At 40.2% G+C, this 25,387-nt stretch overlaps 1 protein-coding gene across 7 annotated transcripts in view; it reads right to left on the bottom strand.

Annotated features, from left to right (window-relative positions):
* The window catches only part of CACNB2 (calcium voltage-gated channel auxiliary subunit beta 2), a 125,600-nt gene that overhangs the window by 52,562 nt on the left and 47,651 nt on the right, over positions 1–25,387 (bottom strand). The window contains exon 1 of one of the 7 annotated variants that reach the window (XM_083405758.1): positions 5,457–5,786. The exons of the other annotated variants lie outside the window; for them this stretch is intronic. Coding sequence (XP_083261884.1) covers positions 5,457–5,489 — 33 coding nt within the window. The 5' untranslated portion in view covers positions 5,490–5,786. Of the gene's footprint in view, positions 1–5,456; positions 5,787–25,387 lie in introns of those variants that run through there. 7 annotated transcript variants of the gene reach the window in all.

Raw genomic sequence — 25,387 nt, 5'->3', positions numbered from 1 at the left:
ACTACTGGTACAATTTTACCTTTGAATGCTATGCATGTATACTCACAGAAATACATCCTGGAGCAGGGAATTAAAAGTTTTAGCCTTGGGTATACACCAAGATGAACAACAGAAAGTCATTCTAAACTCTGAAGCACCAACATTTGAAGATTTCTGCCTCAGGTAATAGGTGAATTGTACAATTAGAATAAAAGCTACATTTCAGATGAGACAGCTCATTTATTAGCCTGAAGGAACAATTTTAAATTGTACAAAAATGTAGGTCAACTGGATTAATTTGTAAAGATCAGTAATGCTGAATACAAGCACTTTTTTTTGCTCCTATGACTAAACAAAATATTTTGTTTGTTTTTGCTGTACATTATAAAACTACTGGCTGAAATCATGCTGACAGAGAGACATCGCTATCACGTCTTGCCACGCTACACACAACCTGCCAGCAATGTAAACCATGGTGACACAGGCAGGAAAACACCAGCATCTGGAAGCCTCAGGCATCCTTGCACAAATAAGTTCAATTACTCTCATACTACAGTTGTTGTAAACAGTCATGGGCTGCATGTGGGTCAACAAATTGAAGTTGAATCCTGAAAAGGCATAGGTGCTATGGGTTCCAAGTTCCCAAGTCCAGGTGGGAAGACAGCTTGTTTTAGACAGGGTTGCTGTCTACTGGAAGGAACAGGTTTGTAACCTAGGAGTACTCCTGGAGCCAACATTGTGACTTGAGGCCCAGGTAGCCCTTGTTGGCCAGGACTGCCTATTTCCAGCTATGGCTGGTTGGTCAGCTTTAGCCTCTTGGTGAGGTGACTTGGCCATGGTATTCCATTCTCTGGAAAGTTCCAGATTGGATTATTGCTGTATGCTATAAGTGGGAATGGCCTTGATGATGACTGGTCCAAAATGAAGCAGCCACCTTACTAGCTGGGACTGCCTTTAGAAATCAGATAACCCCTGTTCTAAAATAGCTGCACTGGGTGCCAGTTCATTTCTCATGCAGTTCAAGGTGCAAAACATGGTGGTGTTTAGAGCCATAAATGATTTAGGCCTCAAATATCTGAAAGACCTTCTCTCTTTCTCTACAGACCCTCCCAGGTGTTAAGATCAGCAGATGTGGTCCTCTTGGTATTTCCTCTGCCCTCAGAAGGTTGGGGCAGGGGTGTCCTGAGAACGGGCATTATCTGCAGGAGCTGCTAAGTTGTGGAATTCCTCCTGCACAGAGGTGTGTCTGGCTTCTTCACCAAACAGCTTTCAGCTAATGCTGAAAGCCCACGGCTTTGGACTGGCTTTTGCTACATGAGATCCATGTTTCCAGGGCCTTTCCTATTCCAGTGATTGCAATCTGTTTAACCATTTAAAAATTAAATTGTTGTAACCTGCCCTAGTAGCTGCTAGTGAAGGACTGGTAATGCATTTAATTGGGGGGGGGGGGGGGAGAGGAACATTGCAATGTAGCCTAAACATGTTGTAAAAGAAAAAACCCAAATTAAATTGAACCTGTCCTGTATTTACTAGCATGAAACTATGAGCTCATTAAGGTTAAGCAATTCTAAGTCCCACTGAATATACTTCACTCTACCACTGAAATAAATTGAACTTAGAAATGCTTAATTAGGACTGAATCACAAAGAACATACTTGAAGACATGATACTAATTATAGTTTCTGGATTAATAACTGCTCTGGAATCTTCTAAATTAAGAGTGGCATATAAATGAGCTTACCACAGAAATATATAACAAACGATAAAGTATTTCTCTCACTTCAGCTACCACATTACCAGCACAGTAGGCGTTCAGGATAACCATAACAACAACAAAACAGCAATACAATTAGAAAGAGGAGGTGAAAGGCGACAATTTATAGATACTGCAAACATGGTTTTTGTTTCATCAAGAGTAAGTATTTCAACAATGAATTATCTGTTTTCTAATTAGGACGGTGTCTTACCTCTTTAATATATATACAGTATGTGTGCCTCTATCCCAGGTACCCCCAACTTGGCCCTCCAGATGTTTTGGGACTACAACTTCCATCATCCCTGACCACTGGTCCTGTTAGTTTTAGAAAGGGACTATCACCTTCAGAATCATAGAATCAAAGGAAAAGGAAATATTTCCACTAATAAGTTAGGCATTCACACTATTTGAAGTACTGTAGTGAGCGGTCAAGATATTTTCATATTTGTTTCATATCTTGATAGAGCCATTGCTTCTCTAATTTCTTCTTCTTCTTCTTCTTCTACATTTCATCTGTTATCTCAAGGCATAAAAAGGCAGTCCTTAAGGTATTGCGGTCCTGAGCCATTTAAGGATTATAGGTTGAAACCGGCACTTTGAATTGGGCACCAAAACTAATTGTCAGCCAGTGCAGTTGGTCAGGATGGTGTAATATGCTCAAACTGTCTTGCCTCAGTAAGCAACCTGGCCACCAAATTCTGCACCAGCTGAGGTTTCCGAACCATTTTCAGAGGCAGCACCATGTATAACATATTGAAATAATCTAACCTAGAGGTATCCTGAGCATTGACAACAGTAGTTAGGCTATTCCAGTTCAGATAGGGGCACAGCTGGGCCACTAGCCAAAGCTGATGAAAGGCACTCCTTGCCACTGAGCTCACTTAAGCCTCAAGTGACAACAAAAGGATCCAGACGTAGCCCACAGCTGCCTATCTGCTCCTTCAGAAGGAGTTAAACCCCATCAAGAGCAGGCAACCTCTCTGCAGGCAGCCAGGTAATCTAGGGAACTGGCCAACAGTACCTCAGCCTTATCTGGATTGATCTTCAGTTTGTTGGCTCTCATCTAGTACACAGTATGAGACAGCCATCTATGTTCATCCATGGCAGACAACTTCTATTTCTCAGACATGGGAACCATTACCAACAGAGATCTGTCTTGCTGGGATTCAAGTTCAGTTTATTTGCCCTTATCCAGCCCACCGCGACATCAAGGAACTAGTCCAAGGCCTGCTTGCCCCTTGCCCCAAATCACCTAATGACCACAAAGCTACTAATGACCACAATGCTACAGCAATTTTTTCCCCTAAAAACATACTGGATTATTTTAATAATAAACTGCTGTTTTTATTGTTGTACTATATTTGCAAGGAGTAGGTTGAATTTATATCACTGTGTTTCTAGTCTACACTACTGAGATTCAGAATTAATCTTTTCCTGTAATTGTAATTAACAGCACGTTTTGAATCTAAGTGAAAACCCCTAATTTCTCTGTCACACTTCCGGCTGTACTTTGTTGTGCAGTGACTCAGAAATAATTGCTTGTGTGGGATAAGAATATGAAAATATTTTCTCAATTGGGACCTCATAGGTTCTTAAACACATTCAACTTTATATCCCAACACCAAACAAAAAATCTAAGCCTAGGTGGGGGAGGGGGGTCCAAAATGGGGGGGCATAAAAAGGGGAGGGAATTGAAATTTGGGAGGAAATTGAAAAATCTGAATGATGATTACAGTATTTTTACATATAAGAAGCTGTGTTTAAAATAATTTTATTAAAGCCAATTCATTCCACTGCAAAACTCTTATATTGAAGAAGCAAAGCAAATATTACACGTGGATGTTACTGTTTAAACGTATTTATATCCCACCTTCACATTACACACATTACATAGGAAAGCAATAACAGTTAACTACTTTTTTCAAGGTTACTGGAATCCTTCTCTTAATAATATAATATAATAATATATTGCTTCAAATGATAAGAAAGGAGATTCCAATTAACCATCAGGAAGAACTTTCTGATGGTAAGAGCTCTTTGACAGTGGAAAGGTCTTCCTGAGAAGGTAGTGGACTCTCCTTCCTTGAAGATTTTTAAGCAGAGGTTGGATGGCCATCTGTCATGGACGCTTTAGTTGAGATTCCTGCATTGCAGAGAGTTAGACTAGATGATCCTCGATGTTACCTTCAAACTCTACAATTCTATGATTCTATACTAGAGAAGTAATGTACTTCAAAACATAATGCAAGGAAATGACTTTCAAATGTTGCAAAGCACAGAATGCAGAATACATGTTTCAGGTATTTGGTGCAGAATTGCACTTTGAGAGACTCCAAAACATATTTCTCCTACAGCATGGGGGCAAAATCTTGACTTTATTTTATTTATTTAACAAAAAATATAATGGTTGATTGTAGTAAAATCTCTACGCAATTGACAATATATGTTAAAATAAAAAGTTTAAACCTATTTAAAACATTTAAAGTTCACGAATATTAACAGTAAAAAAATTAAAACACATCAACAGCAACATTTCAGGGTATTTTAAGGAGGTGCGGAAAAGAGTACAAGCAAAGGCACTTGCCTGATGTCAATAGACAGGGAATTCCAAAGTGCAGGTGGTACCACACTAAAATACCAATTTCTTATAGCTGTATAACAAGTACAATGTGGCATGTGTAACAATGCTAGTTCTGCAGACTAAAGTGGTAGAGTGGACACACTTGTGATCCCGCAAGTAAACAGGTTCCAAGCCATTAAAAGTTTTATACACCAATAGTAGGACCTTGAAATTGTCCTGGTAGCAAATCAGCAACCAGTGCAAAACTCTGAGTGCAGGTATTATAATCTGACAGGGTATCACTCCTGTCAACAACTGTGCTGCAGCATTTGTACAACACTCAGTTGTCTCAAACTCCTCCATCTACTGTAGTAAAAACAAACAAACTGATAACTGTTTGAATGGGTCTATTTTTATTCAAGGAACAAACTAGCATGTGAAGCTCAAACTGAAAGAAAGGAATCAGAAGCTGTAACATTAATTCTGATTCAAGAAAAAAAATTAAGATATTTTATTAAGCTATATTATTGACCATGTTGGAAAGGGAGCTCATATTAATATATAAGATTCCAGGATACGTAATTTTGTCCACTATTATTATACTTGATATGTATATTGATACTGTACTACTGATAAGTTCAATAGCACAGCCAAATTTACTAGGGCATTTATTTTATAACTTGTCCCTGGAAATATGAGTTATGCTTCTACATAATAATGTTGCAGCTCAAAGCATGGATAAGAAACTCTTCCTCTTGTTTATTATGACATTGTTTTTATTTATTTTATTTGTCCTTGTTTTCACAACTGGGAAAAGCTACTGCATACTTAGATACCTAAGGGTATCTTCATCTAATAGAACAGAATGATGTAGTCTTGAAAGGCAGTTTAAAAACATTCAAAATAAATAATTTGCAATTATTGTTGGAGGTTAGAAAGCATATCTACTGCTAAATTTTATAAATATACAAAAGATTATAAACTAAATTTAGGTTAGACACAAAAAGTGAATATTGCCTGTATTTCAGTTTTTCACAAATACCCATTTCCCCATTCCCTCAAAAAGCAGGCTGATGGCATATTTCCCCTTATGGTTAAAAAATAATCAGAAATTTTACATGTCTACCCAACCCGCTTACATACAATATGTTCACAGCTTACCCCTTCAAAATCTTCATTGTCGTAAAGGTACATATCTTTGTTGAATTTTACACTTCTTCACTGTGTTCATATAGTCTTGAAGTTCCTTAGGTTTCTCTTAAAAGTTCACTATCTTAGTGATATACTTTCTACAGCTGGGATACAGAGCTTCAGTACTTGTTTCCCACGGTTGAAATGGTCTTTAAATATTGTTCTCTGATACAAAAACAAAACCTCTTGCTGTAGGCAGTTAAGGAAATTATGATTTGGCAAGCTGCACCAGTAAAAATATTCCACAAGCAATGAAAGACAGCCACAAATATGTGTTATCTTAATCCACTTCTATAAGTAGAAGTGTACAGTTGAAAGGCATAGGTCAGTTATTCAAAAGTCCCATGCTAATTACATGTAGCTGGCCCTGCAATGATTGGCTCTAAGTATAGGCTGTACTTGAAAAACAGAAAGAATCCTGTTCACTTAGTAGGAATAGCCAAGGGCTGTTGTTGTTCATCTCACTACAGTATATGTACACTTTTCTTTCTATACAATCACTTGTGTACAAGATAGTATTAATGATCCAGGAAATGGGTATTTTGAGATCTCATCTGGTGACATGACTGGCACTTTAAGAAGATTTAGCTCTCCAAAAGGGGGCAGATCCTTAGAGAGGCAAATTAGTGGCAGACGCTCAAAAAGCAATTCACTTACAACCTTTGTCGGAACAAGCTGCTCATTAGGAGATATGGGGGAAATAATCAGAGCATCCCGTTTTCTAATCAAACACTATTCTGTTGCCTAAACTTTTTTCAGTTCTTATTTTCAAAAGAATTTTTAAAGTCCTTTCCATTCCATCAGGGTATAAATACTGAAACTGTAAGAATCAAGTTAAACAACCTATGGCCTTCTAAATATGCCACGTGTGTGTGTGTGTTATTGTGATGATGATCTTTACAGGCAGCCCCCTATTTATGCGTGTTCAATATGCACATGACCGTGTATATGCACATTGCGCTGAACCTGGAAGTGAATTTTAAAATTGCTAAAACAGCCCCAGAAGAGGTGCGAAGCAGTTAGAAAAGGCATGGAAACAGCACCTAGCAATCCCACAGGCCTTTGAAACTGCAATCCCAAGAGCCCTTGCACTGAGACCTGTGCAAAGTTGGAGTTTGAGGAAGGAGGTTGGGAGGGGGTGATTGTGGTGGAGTTTGGAGGGGTTTTTAGCTGTTGGCACCTAAACACACAGCGCCATCATCTTCCTTGAGTGATGGCAAACCCAAGAGGCAGCAGGTGGTGCCCAAGCCTGAGGAGAAATTGGAAGTGATGGACTGTTTACAGGACTGCATGAGCATGTGCTGTGGCGTGCAAGTTTGGCAGGAATGAGTCCAGCATATGTGCCATTAATATAAGGGAGAAGAAACTCCAGGCTTCAGGGGCAGCAAGTCCCAGTACACCTACAACTGCCAAGGTCCCCAGTCACATGTGGGATGAGGCACTGAACCTATGGCTAGAAAGCATGAACCACCAGTGTATCCCCATCAATGGCAGCACCTTGTACAAGAAGGTTCTCATGCTGTATGCACACTTCAAGTAGCCTGCAAAGGAGTTCTGAGCCAGCTCCAGTTGGCAGCCCTGCTTCAAACAATGCTTCTATTTGAAAAACATCAGCACCCGTGTTGAAGCTACACCCACAGATCAGGAGGCTGCCCAAGCATGCCCTGAGCAGTTGAGGAGACAAAAGTGCCTGCTGCCCATCACCATGTTCCTTGGCAAGACACCATCAGCCACACCAAGTGCACATGTCCCACAATAAAGCATTTCAGGGTACTGGTCTACCCTGCTTGTCATTGTTTGCAAATCGTCCTCCAGTGATGAGGAAGACTAAGGGGAAGAAGGCAGTAACTCTTTGACAGGGTGAGGAAAAGAACAAAGGAGAAAAAACAAGTTTCTCCCCTGCTCTGAAAAAAACAGTAATGGCTGTTTATAGAGCTCCAATCAGACCCCACCTACCCCAGCTGAGGCAGGATCGGACTGGAAGGGCAGAGTGGCACGTCTCCCTGAAGAGGAAGAAGCAGAAAATTAAAGACCTTGCTTAACTTACCTGGAGGGAGGAGCCAACCTGAGGTGAAGAAATGCTAGTTGGAAGAAACTACAGAGCTTTCAGGAAGGACTTAATAGGTTGGAGAAAGGGGGCAGCTTAATCTTGTATGTGTATTCCAGGGATCCTAGGGACAAGAATGGTCCCAGACTTGCTTGGTAAGAAAATAAGGGACTCACTGTATCTCCCTTAAATTAAAGGTAGTAGATCTGGGGTTCTTGTGGAACCCTATAGTGCTGCTAATTCTCCCTTAATTTCTTTTTGGACTATGAAGCACAACCCTCATCAGCTGTCCTCTCTCTCCTCAGTCCACACCACTCACTAGCCCTATTTCATACTCAAGTGTTTTGCCTGACTGGAATGTGTCTCTGAACTCTGATAATGGCTGTTGGTTGCCTCTATGAAGGACACTGAGGGATGTGTGAATGTGTGCAGAAAGTAACATTCTGTACAAAGGCGAAATGCACATTTGTTGCATTGTCTACTGCTGTCTCTGCTCCCACCCTCTATTGGCATGTGGCCCCTGAGGTTCAAAAAAAGTTCCCCACTCCTGACATAACACAGCCTCCCTTGGCTTGTTAAAATTCCCAATGAATTTTATTCTCTTTCCATTACCACACTTTCTCCCCATAAGATCAGTAATACATTAGTAAACTTACGAATTTGTCTCAAAAACCTGACAGGTTGACTTTTTGTTAATATCATATTGTAGTTGAATTAGCAGGAAGTCTTGGTATTGGAATCCTAGCCAAAAGCTACAAAAAACACCAGTTACACAACTAGGCACACTATAAATAAGTTTTCATAAGTTTGCAATGCAATGCCTTTGGGAAAAGCAACAGAAAGACACCACAGCTTTAGTTGGCAATATTAATAGAATAAACATATTCTTCTTAACAAACCTGATGCATTCATTTTCTCTCTCTCTCAACAAGCTTTTTATTTGGATCACTTTAACAAAGTGCATGGATTATATATAACCAGATTTAATACTGGGAAGCATAATTCAGTAAAAGAATGTCAGTGGTGTAACTTAAAATGGGATTTATTTTATATACATATTTTTCCTCACCTCTTTTTACCTGATGAAACAATATTCTGCCCAATTTAGTATTTACTGAAGTGTTGCTACTGCGGCTTCTGCATAAGCTCTATTGAAATAAACAGGCTGTGCAGCATCAGTGCCATTTTACATTTATCTGGGAGAAGTGACACATCTCTAGGCTTTCCTGTTGAATACGTTGCTGTCATTTATCCATGATACTTTGAACAGCATTTCTCTTTATCACTGGGAAGTTCAACTCCAGAAATAGATGCTATCCATCTTATCAGTCCGCCAGACATAAGCCCCTGTTTTTTTCAATCCTTCTCTGGACTGCTTCCCTTCCTGTGCAGTATTAACTTTTGTTTTGAGCACTGCTACATTACTTATGTCTTTCCTAGTGACTAAAATACCCAATCGCAAAAGTGAAATCAAAATCTGACTCAAAATATACTTTGCAGGAATTCATTTCTCATTTTTATCATTTCTGTATCAGTGCCTACTGAGTACGGCATGTTGATGAAACTGTGCAAGAATAGTTTCCTTCATAAACTATTCCTCCTTTTATTACATTATGCATTTTTAATCACTCAAAACAGCACCACATAGCATGGCAAGAGGGAAAACTCTGGGGTCAATTGCAGTCAGCGTCCTTTGAAATATATATGGTTGGACAGTGTTCTCGAAACTACCAACAAGAGTTTGACCAAACTGTGGAAGACAGTGGAAGACAGGAGTGCCTGGCGTGCTCTGGTCCATGGGGTCACGAAGAGTCGGACACGACTAAACAACTAAACAACAACAACAACAACTATATATATATATATATATATATATGTAATTAAAATATTTTTAACCTGCCCACTAACAATTGATTTCAGGGAAGGATATAACCAATAAAACCACAGTTCATGATATAAAACCATAATCATATTCAGCATAAAATTAAGGCAACAGTAAAATGATCATGAGCAGATCACAGGCTAAGCACCAATCAAAAGGAACCAAATGACTGAGTAATTGATCGTGTCTATGTCACTATTGCAGAACTTTCATTCCTTATCTTTTAATTGCTTTCTCTATAAATACGTAAATCTTTGAGAAAAAAATGAATATATTGCTTTTCTACCCTGCCTTTATTTCATGATGAAATTCGGCATAATATACTTAGGTTTTCCAGGTGATCTTCTATGCAGTCACTGATCAGACCTAGAACTGCAAAGTTTCCGTAATTCCATTGCATAATGCGCCTTCAGACCATGCTCTGTACACATATTGCACTTTCCTACATCGAAGAAACCAGCCATTTGGTGGAAAACGCTGTAGCTTACATCTACCATCAGGCAGTTGCAATAAAAGGAGCTCTGCTGGGCTTCAGGCAGTTGAATTGGTTTCACTACTGAGCTATGGTCACCTTCCCAAAGGAAACTGATGGCCCATAGACCTCACATATGAATAAGACCAGTGCTTTTTTTCCTAAAAAAATTGTTTAGGGGTACTCTCATTCTGGGATGCAGGTGGTGCTGTGGGTCAAACCACAGAGCCTAGGACTTGCTGATCAGTAGGTCGGTGGTTCGAATCCCCGCGACGGGGTGAGCTCCCGTTGCTCAGTCCCTGCTCCTGCCAACCCAGCAGTTCGAAAGCTCATCAAAGTGCAAGTAGATAAATAGGTACCGCTCTGGTGGCAAGGTAAACGGCGTTTCCGTGCGCTGCTCTGGTTTGCCAGAAGCGGCTTAGTCATGCTGGCCACATGACCCAGAAGCTGTATGCCGGCTCCCTCGGCCAATAAAGCAAGATGAGCACCGCAACCCCAGAGCCGGTCACGACTGGACCTAATGGTCAGGGGTCCCTTTACCTTTACCTTACTCTCATTTCGACTCAAGAAAATCACTATTTTATAGTTCAAATAGGGAAAAATAAATACAGTAAATGGACAAAAGTACAAAGATTCACAAAATGTTTAGGAGTATGTGTCCCGCTGAGTCCCCCCAGAAAAAAAGCACTGGAAAAAAAAACACCCAGAAAAAAAGCACTTCACCACATGAAGGAGAACAAACTGTTATGGCTCTATTTGCTACCACTCCAAAAAGAAAAGTATGGGCAATAGCAAACAAATTAACCTGTTTCAACTACTTAATAGTATTTGCAGTTTTGTAAACTCCTGGTCATTCATCTTTCACGCTGATAGTATGAGAGCTGAAATTATTTATTTCTACAGTAATTGTGTTAGTTACTAAGGTTGCAATCCTATACACTTTTATATGAGTAGACATGCATAAGAATGCATTGTAAAATACCACTAGCTTCAGTTTATTATATTCTCTGTCACTTTCCTGTATGTACATATTCGTCATGGTATTGCTTAACATCTGCTGACATCAGAAATAAAGTTCATAGCTGAATAAAGTGCACCATTCACCTTGTAATTTATACAAGATGGGTTGTAAGAAGGCCAATAGAAATATTTATCACAGGGGGAAAAACACTGGAAAAAGGAATATATTAGTAAAGAGGTTACAATAAACTATCACATGAAAGTTATTATAAAAATGTAATTCCTTAAGAGGTCTTGCTAAAATACTGATTTGATTCAGTTTCTGCTGCTCTTTCAAAGAAACTCTTCAACATCACTTAACAGAGTGTCCTTTACTCTCTTTAGGGGGAACATCTATTTTAGTAAAAGAGATTGGGCTTTGTTAGAATGAAACAACTTTTAATTTAAGCACAGAAGAGCTTTTGAGCAACCATAAATCAAGAATAGGGATACTAATAGCATATTTGGCCAGTGATTCGGTGATGTAATTTCTGATAAGACAGAAACAATATGTGTTTTATTTAAAAAGCTGTGGCTAAAAATATTCATATGTACAAATATATAATGGCCACATTTCTTTCCTCCTTCTTATAGTAAAAAATTTCAATGACTGAAAATTAGGCATTTCCTTCCATAGTTAGATGTTACATAGTTATATGCAAAGGAGCAAAACAAAGGGTTAGAATCAAGGATGTAATATCAGTTTCTCAAATCACTTGTTCCATTTTATTTTAATAAATACTTTCTTCATGTTATCTCTGAGACTGATTTTAGGAATCCTGTTGCAATGTCTGTAATAGCAACTTCAAAAGTTCAAAGGCCATCACACAATTCAGTTGCAGCACTCTCCATCTCCATGTGCATACTCTCAACATCCAGAAGAATGTGGAAGAATTCACATAAGTCGCTAAGAAGCAATGTCTTTAGATATAATGGTAAACTATGGTTTTGTGTTACATGAATTAGCCAAAGGCTTGTGAGTCAAAGGCCAGACCAGGTCGAAAACCATAGATTTTGCTTAACTATAAAAAAAATCAGTTCTGTGTGCTATTTGTTTGCCTATGTTTTGAGATTACTTCAGACAGTTCTCTTAACTCTCTGTTTGTTTGTTTGTTTGTTTGTTTGTTTGTTTGTTTGTCCTCCACCCACCTAAGGTTGCAATCACTTAAGTAAAGCAAGTGCAAGTTGTAGGCTTACTGTATTTATAAGCAAAGTGCATAACATCAAAAATTACATTCCATTTTAGCTGCAGATATTGAGTTATTCATATTCACACCACATTCAATGTTGATGGCAAGGTGTAATGAGAATTATGAACCGATCTTAGTATGTGGTTTTGAATATTGAATATATACACACAAATCACTAGCCTTTTTTTTACAGCATATATATTATCCAAACTGTATCCTGAAAAAACAGAAATGTTACACATGCTCAAAAAGCTATAGCAAAAGGACATCTTTCCTCCAGTCCTGCCTTATTTAATGAAGAGAAATTCATTTTCTATCTACTTTTCCTTCATACAGGTGTGTTATTCTTAGCTATACTCCCAAATTTAGAGTCTAGTTGAGCGAAAAGAGATGCAAATAAGAGGAAGAGTTTAGTACCACCTAACAGTGCTCCACTTCACTTTAGACATGATTAAAATATACAACTGGAGACAGGAGTATGATGCCATCATGTGCAGTTTAAGTATTATATAAGCTATACATTACAAAAGAACATAGAAAAGTGGCTGCTATTATGCATAGCTGAAATTGTTGCACTGCTAAATGATGTGATTCTTCTGCCTGGCCCACATCACTGATGGCAGCTGATGTGATGCTGGTGTGAAAGCGGTGCCCGCCTGATGCAGGAATAATATGATGACAAGCACTACATAATTATGGAGTCAGCATGGAAAAGTAATCACGTCAAAGCTGTTTTCTGTCTGTCTATATAACAGGTGGTCACGCCAACTGCAGCACAAAGAACAGCAGGCTCGCCCAGCTGAGCTGTTTACTGAGTGGGAACCAACTGTGAAGTGCAAGGTTTAACGGGGCAGGGGGAGGCCCTTCACACAGCGGTTATCAAGCCTCTTGTGCAGTGTTCCTTCTATTAAATGTATGTTTTAGCAAGCCTTTGGAATTATATAGGTCTTGGGGTGAGAGCAGAGGGGCTTGAGGTGAGCTGCAGGGAAAGGGTGATAGGTGGCAGGGTGGGTGAGGTGGAAAGGGGACATTTGGTCAGGGGAGGAGGAAGGGGTAAGGGGAAGACAGCATTGGCAAACACGAGTGAGCAGGGGTGGTAGCCCCTAATATTAAATGAGAACTGAGCAATATTCTGTCCTTTGAGTACAATTGTAGACAAACAAAAGTCCAAACATTTGAAAAGCGCTCTAGAATATTTTATTTTAATTGGCATTTGTGTGGCAAATATAATCCAACAGAAGGAAGTTGGATTTTGTGTTTTGCCTGTTTTATTCTATTTTAGGAACTTTTTACAATTTCTCTATTGCTACCAGCCTTTATCCTTCTAAGTAACTTTCCTGATGACTGAACTTGAGAAGCAGTGCTTTATTTAAACTATGGTTTGCGAACAAGCCACGATCTAGGACTACAGATTGATACTAGTTGTTTCTCACTTATCATAGTTTAAACAAATCACAGCTCTCTAACATAAAATGTCTAAAAGAACCATGGCTAGTTTAAAAACAGATCATGTTGATTTCCTTTTCTAGCATGTGGAGAGGAGGAGAGAAAGACAAAAAGAGCATGTGAGCACAACACTTGTGTAGGAAACATCTGTACTGAACCACTATGTAGGCTGATAACGACTGATTTAAAACACAGGAAAAAAGGCTTTTTTGTTCAAAATGACTAGAAAAGGGTTACTCTAGGATTATTTTTTCTCATTTTATGCCACAAAATGAGTGAAATGACCATGTGAATATTAATATCTATATGGATGGCGCTGTGGGTAAAACCTCAGTGCCTAGGACTTGCCGATCGTATGGTTGGCGGTTCGAATCCCCGCGGTGGGGTGAGCTCCTGTCGTTCGGTCCCAGCTCCTGCCCACCTAGCATTTCGAAAGCACTCTTAAGTGTAAGTACATAAATAGGTACCGCTTTATAGCGGGAAGGTAAACGGTGTTTCCGTGTGCTGCGCTGGTGCTGGCTCGCCAGCTGCAGCTTCATCACGCTGGCCACGTGACCCGGACGTGTCTTCGGACGGCCCCGGCTCACGGCCTCTAGAGCGAGATGAGCACGCAACCCTAGAGTCGGACACGACTTGCCCGTACGGGCAGGGGTACCTTTACCTTTACCTTATACTCCATTTACAATCCTGCTTGCAATGACAAAACAATAAACCTCAAGAAAGCTGTATTAGAATAAACTGGTAAGAACTATTTAAGAGGCTTGCAAGTTGTAGTAGAGGGAGAATGAAGCAGTGAAATGTTCAATCTGTCTGAAGTATACTTTGCTGTTTTGCATGGTGTTGTAAAGAAACTGCTGTTAGGAGAAAGCAGATTTCTGTACCCACCACTAGGTAGTTTATCTCTGAGATATTCTATAGTATGCATACTGTACTTTAAGTAGGCAATCTTTACTTCAGGGTAGGCCTGGGTGACCTATCGGGGCAGGGAAAGAACCGGGGCTGGCTCCGCTGGGGAGCCCTCCTTCACCCCAGTTGAGCTGTGCAAGCTGCGTTGTCCCACCCCACAATGCACTGTGGTGAAACCACCTCAGCTCCCACAGTGAGAGCTGCAGCAGTTTCACCTGGAGCTTCGTGGGCTGAGGCCAATGCAGCTTGTTTTTTCAACATTGTGGTATATCGCCAGGCTGCAATGTTTGGCTGGTGATACACCGCAATGTTGAAAAGCTGATATCGTCTAGTCCTGCTGCAGCGGTGAAGAACCTTTTCCAGTCCAATGACCATATGCAAATGATGATTGAGGCCAGAGGCAACGTAGGTGGGCCAATGGATGCAACCTTTGTACAGTCCAGCCATGCAGGATACATTCAAGCCACAGAAAAGCCTACGTTTCTGTACATCCTAACCCATCCAAACAGGCAGGCAAGAGGTAGGATCCCTGGACACATTCCAGCTAGACATAAAACTTCTGACAATGCAAATGATGATATTTTTCCTCTTAATTTATTCATGGCACAACTTGGCTGGAGTCCTGGAGGACCTGCTTCCTGTCTTGCTCAATAGTCACAAAATGCTGACAGACTAGGGTATGGGACTGAAAACTGAGGGGGAAGAGGACTGCAGTATCATGAAGAAGGTTACTACTGAGTCAATGAACAGGAGCACTTCTCATTGCAGCATCTATTTGCAGGTCCCACTTCTTTCTCCTTAACATCTGAATCAGGTGAGTCTGTGGAAGTGCTAAACTAGTTTCCTAAGTTTAGTGATGGGCTGGATGAGGGCTAATAAACTGAATATATTTTCTGACATAACCAGAGACTCAAGTTGCTTCTGTGACATGGAGTATCCTTTACAAGCTATGGCTGGTCAACCAACTACAGTAAATCCTGGACAGGGATAGTCTAGCCATGGTTACCATATTCATGACCTGGTAACTTCTGGATTTAACTATTGCAATGCTATTGGACTAATGAAAGAAAAATATTTTGAAAAAGGTGTGTTATCTGTGGTCTTGTTTGCATGCTACTTTAAATCACATTTAAACTAAACTGTGGTTTAAAGGTGAACACACAGCTCACTTGTGAATGGAGTGAAAATCACAGGCATTTCACTCCTCCCCTGTTGCTGCACTGGCAGGAGTTAACCATGATTTGGCTTAGTGCTATGTTTGAATCCCGGCTTGAGGTTTGTTTCCCTAAAACAAACCACGAGTGGTAAACCAAGAGCAGCAGGAACAGGAGAGGAGTAAAGCACTCACAATTTTAGCTCTATGCACCAGTAAGCCACATGTTCTCCCTTAAACCATAGTTTAACTATGGTTTAAAGGCAACCAGGTCAGAATTAATGAGAAACCATGATTTTTGCTTCCTATGCATGGATTATTGTGCCAGCAACAACAATGTCATTTTTGCTGTTATGCTGGGGTATATTAAAAGAATTTTCCAAATATGCTATGTCTCCTACCACTTAACACTATAACTTTATTTATTTTATTTATATACTAGCAGTTATGCTCAATTTATAAAAGCAACAATTGCTCTGATTGGCCACAAATAATCTACAACACAACATCTGTCACAAACCAATTAATTCAGATCATATGGCGAGTATATTTTGTGATTTTATAGGATATTAAAGTATTCCCCCCCCCCCTCTAACTAGACATGACACTCATTATTGGTGAAGATGTATTAACTACTTACCTGTTCTTAACCTACTCTTACTTTGAGCACCCCTTTTTCATTTTAAAAATTCTTTTTTTAAAAGATGTGGGAGTATACAACACCAGAACTAGTTTCCACTGAAGACAACAAAAGGGCCCATGACCCAAGAGACCTCATTATATACAACTTCATCATGTTTTTCATCTCACATGATTCTGAGTCTATACTGCAAGATTTTTAATTGGCTGTTGCATGCTGCCAGATAGAGCTTGTATGCTTCGACACAAAATCAGAAACACATTACCGCACACCATCAGCATCACGTGCCCCTGCTGTGAAAAACTTATGATATATTTACAAGCAGCTGAGCAACAACAGCACATCTTTTAGACTACTTTATGCTTTGATGCAGTCCTTATTAAATATTTCTAAGAGAACTTAATTATGTTTTTTTTCCCTTTGTATCACACCATTTGTTGCTCTTTCCTTTACCCACAACCATTCTATCCATTTCTAAAGATAATTTATGTTGGGCTGTATGCCCAATAGTTAGTTAGCAATAATTATTTAGCTACTTTGTCACTTGTTTTCAAGACCCAAAATAACATTAACAACCTCCACCCAAAATCACTGAAATTATTCCATTGCATTAGTGCTATGTAATTATTTCACTAATTCTGATATGATTTAGAATATGATTTAGAAGCCATAAACTGAAGACCAGAGTTTAATACTTATACAAGGCATTTGCCTTACACTGGCACACTGGAAGATGAAATTGGAAATGGTGGGAGAGCAATGCTAATACTGTATATACACACAGGCCCTGCTTTCTGAACACAAAGCATTCCTAGAAAATCATTTGTTAGGCAAGTGATCGCATAACAAGCTGACAATTTCCCTTATTTCCTAAGGGAGCATTTCTAATCTGTGATCTCTCTTCCACCTCCCACCATGGTTTCTTCCTAAAATAGCTGCAGCCAATCAGCAAAAAGGAGGCAAAGAAAAAAATGATTTGGCCAATCACTTCTGCCCTCCTCTCTCCCCTACCTCTCTATACAGCATCTGCCTCAAAATGACTGCCGTAAGCCAGCAAAGCACAAACAAGTAAAGAAGTGGGCAAAACCCAGTTGTTTGGGTTTCTGTATCTGAATTTTTACATAACAAGTGGGCAGACAGTGGGAGCTGCATGTAGTGTTTAACCATGGCCATGGAACACGCATGACAGATAGAGTGGCCATACAGGCTGGAACTAACGTAGGCTGGAGGGCCATGGATTGCACACTCATGGTCTATGCCTTGAAAAAATGTATTAGAGTCAGGCTTTTCTAACTATAGAAGAACAAGAAGAGCTTGGATTTGATATCCCGCTTTATCACTACCCTAAGGAGTCTCAAAGCGGCTAACATTCTCCTTTCCCTTCCTCCCCCATAACAAACACTCTGTGAGGTGAGTGGGGCTGAGAGACTTAAGAAGTGTGACTAGCCCAAGGTCACCCAGCAGCTGCATGTGGAAGAGCGAAGACACGAACCCAGTTCACCAGATTACGAGACTACTGCTCTTAACCACTACACCACACTGGCTCTCCATGAAATATAGTCATGGACTGGTTGGATACAGGGGAATGGTGGGAGGAACCAGCTAGGGAACCACCAAGGGAAGAAGGCTCAGAACCTGGGGAGTGGTGTAGTGGGACAATGATGAGCGGTCAGAAGAAGACCAGGAAGAGGAGGTGTTGGAAGATGAAAGGTAACAGGGCTTAGTGAGCTGGGAGAGTCTATGGCAGAAAGAAGTCAAGAATCAGGAACAGAATATGAAGCAGGCGAGTGGGAGGAGGGAGGCCAAGAGGCAGAGATGTGTCAGGTTGGTGAAGAGTCAAAGGTGTCTGCCCCTCCTGCTGTGACAAGCTCCCCTCCCCCTCTGTCTCCTTAGAACCAGAAGAGGGCTGAAAGAGGCAGAGCAGCAACACGCTTCATGTAGGCGCAGGCTCTGATTGCTTGAAAAAGTCTTAAAGAAGAGGGAATATAGTCGGCTGTGGGGAGGCAGGGACTTTCAGTCTCAGCAACTGATTTCATAAAGTAATATCCACAGGGCATGAGCTGCTGTACTCCTTAGGCTGACACTCAGCAAAGTCAGTGAAGACCATGTTTTTGTTAATAAAGAGTTAACTCCAGCTCAAACAGTGTAATTAACTGGCCGACATGTTCTGTGACAATTATAAAGAACAAACAATTCAAGCCAAAATCAGTCTGTACCAGCAGTGAGTGCTTTGCACTGCTCAGGAACTTTTAGAAATAATTTTTAGTGTGTGATTTTTAAGTGGATAGTGTAATTTGTCAGTTTGGATCAGTTAAGCGAAAAATTGAGTGAAGTCATGTCAAGATCACATTTTGGTCTGCCATGCTGTTTCAGAGTGGTACCTGGCATCTAAACATTGACAAAGATGACCACCCTCACATAAAGCACCTCATGCTTATTTGATATCTTGAGAAGTGACTGAACCTGTGAGAGAAATGAGGCAAAGTCCTGTTTCACTCTTCCATCTTGACTCAAAATGGTGCCTGGCTTCCAAACATCCATGAAGAGCACCGCTCCCACCTCGGGAACCCTCATGTTGAGTTTGGCAATGATATCTCAGAAGGTAGCCATACGTATGCCAAAAAAATGGGTGAAGTCACACCAAAGTCATTTTAGTTTACCACGCTGATTCAAAATGTGACTAACATTGCAACACTGATGAAAACCATTGCCCTGACCTCAAGAAGCCTTGGGCCAAATTTTGCAATGGTATCTCGAGAGGTGGGTGAACTTATAAAGAACAGACCGACCACTTTCCAAAATCCATAGAATATATGTATTTTGATTAAGACAATAGATTTATGCATCATTAGCTATGTGTTGTAATAATTTCATTGATTGTTTATACAGTAAAGTGAAATACAACTTTATTTCTTCAAAGACTTCTGGGTACATTCTCACTGTATTATTTTGGATTTTTTAAAAACAAATTGTTGCCACAGCTTGTATTTCCCTCATTTTCTTTCTGCTCATCCATCACTTCCAGGACATCCTTGTATTTAATTTTAGATACCCTTAAAAAGTTTTTTTTAGCACACTCTTAACATTGCCATTATAAGAATGAGTTTGCAGTGATGGCCTATGGTTACAAATGCATTCACTTTGCCCTACTCTGCGGCCTAAAACAGGTTATTGCCTTTGAGTCAGTGCCAGAAGAGTGTTAAGTAGAAAGACACTTTGGCCACATTTGCACATTATGCTAAAATGTGAGGCTTCAAGCTTGCACTCACCCTCCCGCTCCCGTATAGATAGAGGAGGACTGGCAGCTTTTTAAGGAAAAATTTAAAAAGTCAGATTGCCATGTGATCTGAACAAGGGATTGTGGTTTATAACAAACTCTGTTTAGTTTAACAAGCTAGCTTCAGAAATCAGGGTTTGAAATTGTTTACTCTCAGTACTGATCAGAGTTTGCTCTAAGCCATAATCCCTGGTCTAGATGACAGGACCAGCTCAAATTTAGGGAAAGCTCGGGGAAGGAGTATAGAAGTTGCCATAATAGAAGATGATTAATCTTCTGGATTAATCCTGTTTGGACCTTCCTGCCCCTCTAATGAAGGTCACCAGAAAAGAATATAAAATAATTAATATAAACGTTATTAATAGAATCCCTGCTTCCAATTTGTTTCAGACTACTTTTCTCTTCAGTGTTTCTGTTCACTCTTGTATTTTGATAGGCCTGACTATACTTCTGTGATTCCTGGAGTTCTACTGTTCCTTACTTCTTTAGAGACTATTCTTTGGACCTTATTCTTGTAAGTTTTAAGCACAACCTATAAAGAGTTTGCCACCAAGCAGCTAGCCTTCTCCTGGATCTTTTACAAGAAGAGGCAAATTGTTGCAAAGGGTAAAACCTGAAACAAAGTCACAACACAAGAAAGCAAAAATCAGCGAGTAAATAGAATATTACTAAATATAATACAAAGTGTTGATGTGTTTCATCTTATCAACTTGTACTAAGTATAGGTATCCAAATAAAAAATATTTTTTTTCTTCAGGAGGAAATGCTATGAAAGGTTCTAAGCATGGGCATGAGTTTGAAACAGAGAAATTATTTACAGTTTCTAAATGAAATGTCTATTCTACATAAATGCAACAGTATTACAAATGGAGGTGCTCTACCTCCACACTAGAACCAATTGTGGCTATTATGCAGGAGTCCACAAAGAAAAAGCACAGACCACAATACACAGGAAATTACCATATTTTTTGCTCTATAAGAGTCACTTTTTCCCTCCTAAAAAGTAAGGGGAAATGTGTGTGCGCCTTATGGAGCGAATGCAGGCTGCGCAGCTATCCCAGAAGCCAGAACAGCAAGAGGGATTGCTACTTTCACTGCATTGTGATCTCTCTTGCTGTTCTGGCTTCTGAGATTCAGAATATTTTGTTTCTTGTTTTCCTCCTCCAAAAACTAGGTGCGTCTTGTGGTCTGGTGCATCTTCTAGAGCGAAAATACGGTATATTTGTTCAGTATCAGTTTAAACCAATACAGAGTTAATTAATTAATTATGTATTTTTTCGAGGGGGGAAGAAGAAGAAGAGTATGGATTTGATATCCCGCCTTTCACTCCCCTTCAGGAGTCTCAAAGCGGCTAACAATCTCCTTTCCCTTCCTCCCCCACAACAAACACTCTGTGAGGTGAGTGGGGCTGAGAGACTTCAAAGAAGTGTGACTGGCCCAAGGTCACCCAGCATTGGTGGAAGCATTAGATATAAATTGATCTATCAGAAATATGAATACCTATTGCATTATTAGAGTTGTATTTGTTACATTTGTATTTTTATATTTGTACTGTATTTGTTACATTTGTTACTGATTAGTAAAAACTATTTGAATTACATAAATTGTGAATCCCTTCATTGAAAGATAAAGTCCCCGTCGTCATCGTCCCCTTTATTTACATGACCTTTGCTTGTCTACTTTCAGGTCTAGACTATATAATTGCTTCGGTCAAAATATCCACTTTAAAAGCACAGTCTTTATTTAGACAGTAAGCTGCTCAAGGGAAAAGCTTTTCTTATTTGCCTGCATGATGATGACATTTATAGCTTAGAAGAGCAATATCAATATTATATAATAATGTAGATGGAAAGAGCAGATGACAGTCTATTTGTAAGAATGCAATGATGTATAGCCATTATTACATATTGAAAATACAGTTCTAGTCAGTTTATTTTGAACTTGTACGATTGTGAGTAGTTCTACTGTCAGGCGACAGACAAACCAACCCCCACGGCAGGTTGCCAGGAATGGACAAGACAAGGAAAAGTCCTTACCATCTGCTTTTATTCAATATTTACAGAGAGGCTTGGGAATGCAGCCTCTCAGAATAATGATGTTGTCACAGTAAATCTCCACCCCACTTTTCTCCCACTTCCTCATTCGTCAACAGCACCACCCCCTTTATGGTTGCCACTTTGGGCCATCTGTCACTGAGCTCTTATCTCTCCCACTTTCAAGGCCTGCCAGGTTCCGGGAGAAAGTGGGACTGGAATGCATTCTAGTGATAACATGTCAGTCAGCTGCTGCTCTGGCTCTGCCTCCTTCTCCTCTCCCATTATTTCCCAACTTTCCCCCTTATCTTCCTCTGAGCTGTGACCTCCCCCAAACCCCTGTTGTAATTATGAACTGTCTTCTTCTGTGGAAGGGTCAGGCTGTGGAGGCAGTCTCCACCATTCCTCCTCTGCCCAGTCCCTAACATCTACATCTAAAATAAAATTGTCTGCATATCAAACATTTTGGTATATGTTAGATTTCACTTAACTGTTTGTGTTCTGGGATTTATTTTTGTAGATGTATGTAAATTTTCATACAATCAAAATGACCAAGAGGCTACATCAACTGCTCTATGGGAAAAGGTCACAACATCTGGGACTTCTTCATTTAGAGAAAAGACAATAAGCATGTACAAAAATAAGAGGTATTTAAAGTTATTCATGGTATGCAGAAAGTGGTTAGAGAAATTTTTTTCGGCTAGGCATAACACCGTTTCCAATGAAGAGGACATCCACTGAAACTGAATGTTGAAAGGACAGACAAAAGAAAATACTTGACATAGTGCATAGTTAAACTATGGAACTTGCTCCCAAAGAAGGCAGTGATTGCCACCAACTTGGATGATTTTACAAGAGGACAGCACAAATTAATGGATATAAGCTTATCAATGGCTACTGGCCTCAATGGCTATGTTCTAAATCTACTGTTGAGTTCCAGTTGCAGGGAATCAAAGGCATGGGAAGCACAGTTGCACCTAGATCTTGCTTTCAGGCTTCCCACAGGCATCTGGTTGAGAACAGAATGAGGTGCCAGATGAGTCTTTGCCTGATTCAGCAGGGCTCTTCTGACGTTCAACATGTGAGCATCCCAGGAAACATCGTCCTCACTCCAACTCAGTTATGTTTCCCATCAGTGATATCACCACAAATGAGGCTGGGTGAAAAACACACACACACACACACACACACACACCCCTACCTACCTGTGATTGTTTCATAAGATAAATTAGCAACTTATGAATGGACAAAATAGCAGTCAAACTGAAAAGGTTGCGACTAACTTCTTCCAGGTATAAGTACACATAATCCAATATTGTTTACCAATCCAACATTACTGATCATAACTCTTGCTACAAAATTTCTGATTATGTAGTATCACTCAAGGAAGGGGTTGGAGGAAAATATGGCAACAAAGTAGCAACAACCCATGGAAAGAATGAATGTGAGCAGCTACAACAATGCTGTAAAGGCAGTAGAAATGGCTTGGTGGCCTTTCTGGTCATGTTCACAGGTCCCAACTTGAATAAAATATGGGGGGGGGGGGGCAGCAAGTAAGCATAATCAATCACAAGATGCGGTGCATACACACCATCTGAATGGTAATGCCCATCAACTTGGGGGGGCTGGTCCCCTAAAATATTTTAGGGGCAGCGGCAAAGGGACCTCAGCCCTTGGAGTTGGCTCCTATGATCCTATTGAAAGAATGTGTTCAACTCTAGTGAAGTTTCAGCAGAGTCCTAATTAGCACTGCATTTTTTTAGAGAGAGAGGCTGTTAGGATTTAAGCGCAAGTTAAGTAAACATGACAACTACCCTGCAAGAGACAAAAAGGAAGGAAAGGGAGACAGGCTTGTGAGTTTGCTCCTGTTTCAGCTGGATTTCTTTTGTGAGGGGGATGTTTGTTTGCTTAAGAGATAAAGTTATTAATGGCTCTATTAGATTTATGAATGTTATGAAGTACTATGGTGACTGGTTGAAAAACAAGTAACAAATTAATTAATTAAATAAAAGCCTATATCATTTTGTAAGGAAAGTAACAGAAAGGTATTGGGAAATAGTTCTGTGGTCCTAGACTGTAATCCACAATGACGTAATCCTGGGTTTTGGCCCCTGCTGCATCTCTGTTCACTTCTGTACTGGGAGAAATCTTAATTAGACAGGTTGCACTTTCCTACTTGTTCTTCATGACAGAGAAACAATTTGCTTCATTGGGCTTATGAGCTTTTACAAATGATCTTGGAAAGACTCACTTTGCCAGACATTTCAATGCTAGCAATCAATTTGCAGCAGTATTGTTATCAGACTATGATAATCAACATGAAGTGTGTCAATAAGTCCTTTGTATAGACATACTGAGCTACTGTCATACAGTGAAAACATTCACCCCAATTAGCAATTTCATATTTCATTTACGATATACGATATGATATCTTTAATGTCATTGTCCCTTGCGGAACAATGAAATTGAAAACTACATAAAACTACATAAAAACTACATAAAACTACATAAAAACTACATAAAACATTCAAAAACCCCTAAAAACTCTAAAACCCCATTTTAAAATACACTATACTACAGAGACCCCTTATGCCGCGTTTAGAACCAGAATTGCATTAGCGTAGAAACTGTTTTTCAGGCGGCTAGTCCTGGCCTTTATAACACTATACCTTCTTCCAGAAGGCAGAAGCTGAAAGAGATCATTTTCGGTGTGCGTACTATCATGTGCTATCTCTGCCGCTTTCTTATGGCACCTGGCAGCATAGATTTGATCTAAGGTGGGAAGAGTGCACCCAATAATTCTCTCTGCAGTCTTTACAACCCTGGATAGCATTGTTTTTTCCCTGGCCGTGCAGCTCCCAAACCACACGCACAGACCATACGTTAGTACGCTCTCCACAGTGCAATGGTAGAATGCCATCAACAGGGCCTTTGAGAGATTGTTTTTCCGGAGGATACTCAGAAAATATAACCTCTGCTGTGCTCTCTTCACCAGGTCTTTGCTGTTCTCTCCCCAGGTTAGGTCGTCTCTCAACTCCATTCCCAGAAATCGAAACACTGAGACCTGTTCCACGCACTTCCCCTCAATAATAAGTGGCTGAATATTCAATTTACATTTCCTAAAGTCCACAATGATCTCTTTTGTTATCTTTAAGTTAAGCAGCAAGATGTTTTTCCTGCACCACTCCCCCAACTGCTCAACTTCCTTCCTATAGGCCGTCTCCCCCTCTCCAGCCGTAATTAAACCAACCACCGTTGTATCATCTGCGAACTTAATGATCTTATTACTGGGGTATTTGGGGGCACAGTCAGCTGTATAGAGCGTGTATAAAAGCGGGCTCAGCACGCACCCCTGCGGCGTCCCCGTATTCGTGATGAGATCCGCAGAGACGTGGGAACCCAACCTAACCCTTTGGGAACGGTTTGATAGAAAGTCTAATATCCACCTGCACAAACATGGTGGAAGTCCCAGGTCTAATAATTTGGGCACCAATCTATGCGGAAGAATAGTATTAAATGCAGAACTAAAGTCTACAAATAACAGTCTCGCGTAGTTCCCTTGCTTCTCCAAATGAGTCAGGACAGCATGTAAAGCCATTGCCACAGCATCCTCTGTGGGTCTCTTTGCCTTGTACGCAAACTGGTAAGGGTCAAGTCCCACTGGCAGACAAGATAAGATGCGCTTCCTCACCAGTTTTTCGAAACATTTCATTATAATGGGTGTCAGCGCCACAGGGCGAAAATCATTCAGACTGTCTATCTTTGATGTTTTTGGCAGGGGTATAATGGTAGCGGATTTCAGACAGGGTGGAACAGGCCTGGGCCAGAGACTGGTTAAAAATCTTCGTAAAGATTC

This window comes from Podarcis tiliguerta (assembly GCF_965153285.1).
Source record: "Podarcis tiliguerta genome assembly, chromosome: 12".
NCBI classification, from domain to species: Eukaryota; Metazoa; Chordata; class Lepidosauria; order Squamata; family Lacertidae; genus Podarcis; species Podarcis tiliguerta.
This window is presented reverse-complemented; position numbering and strand designations above follow the sequence as displayed.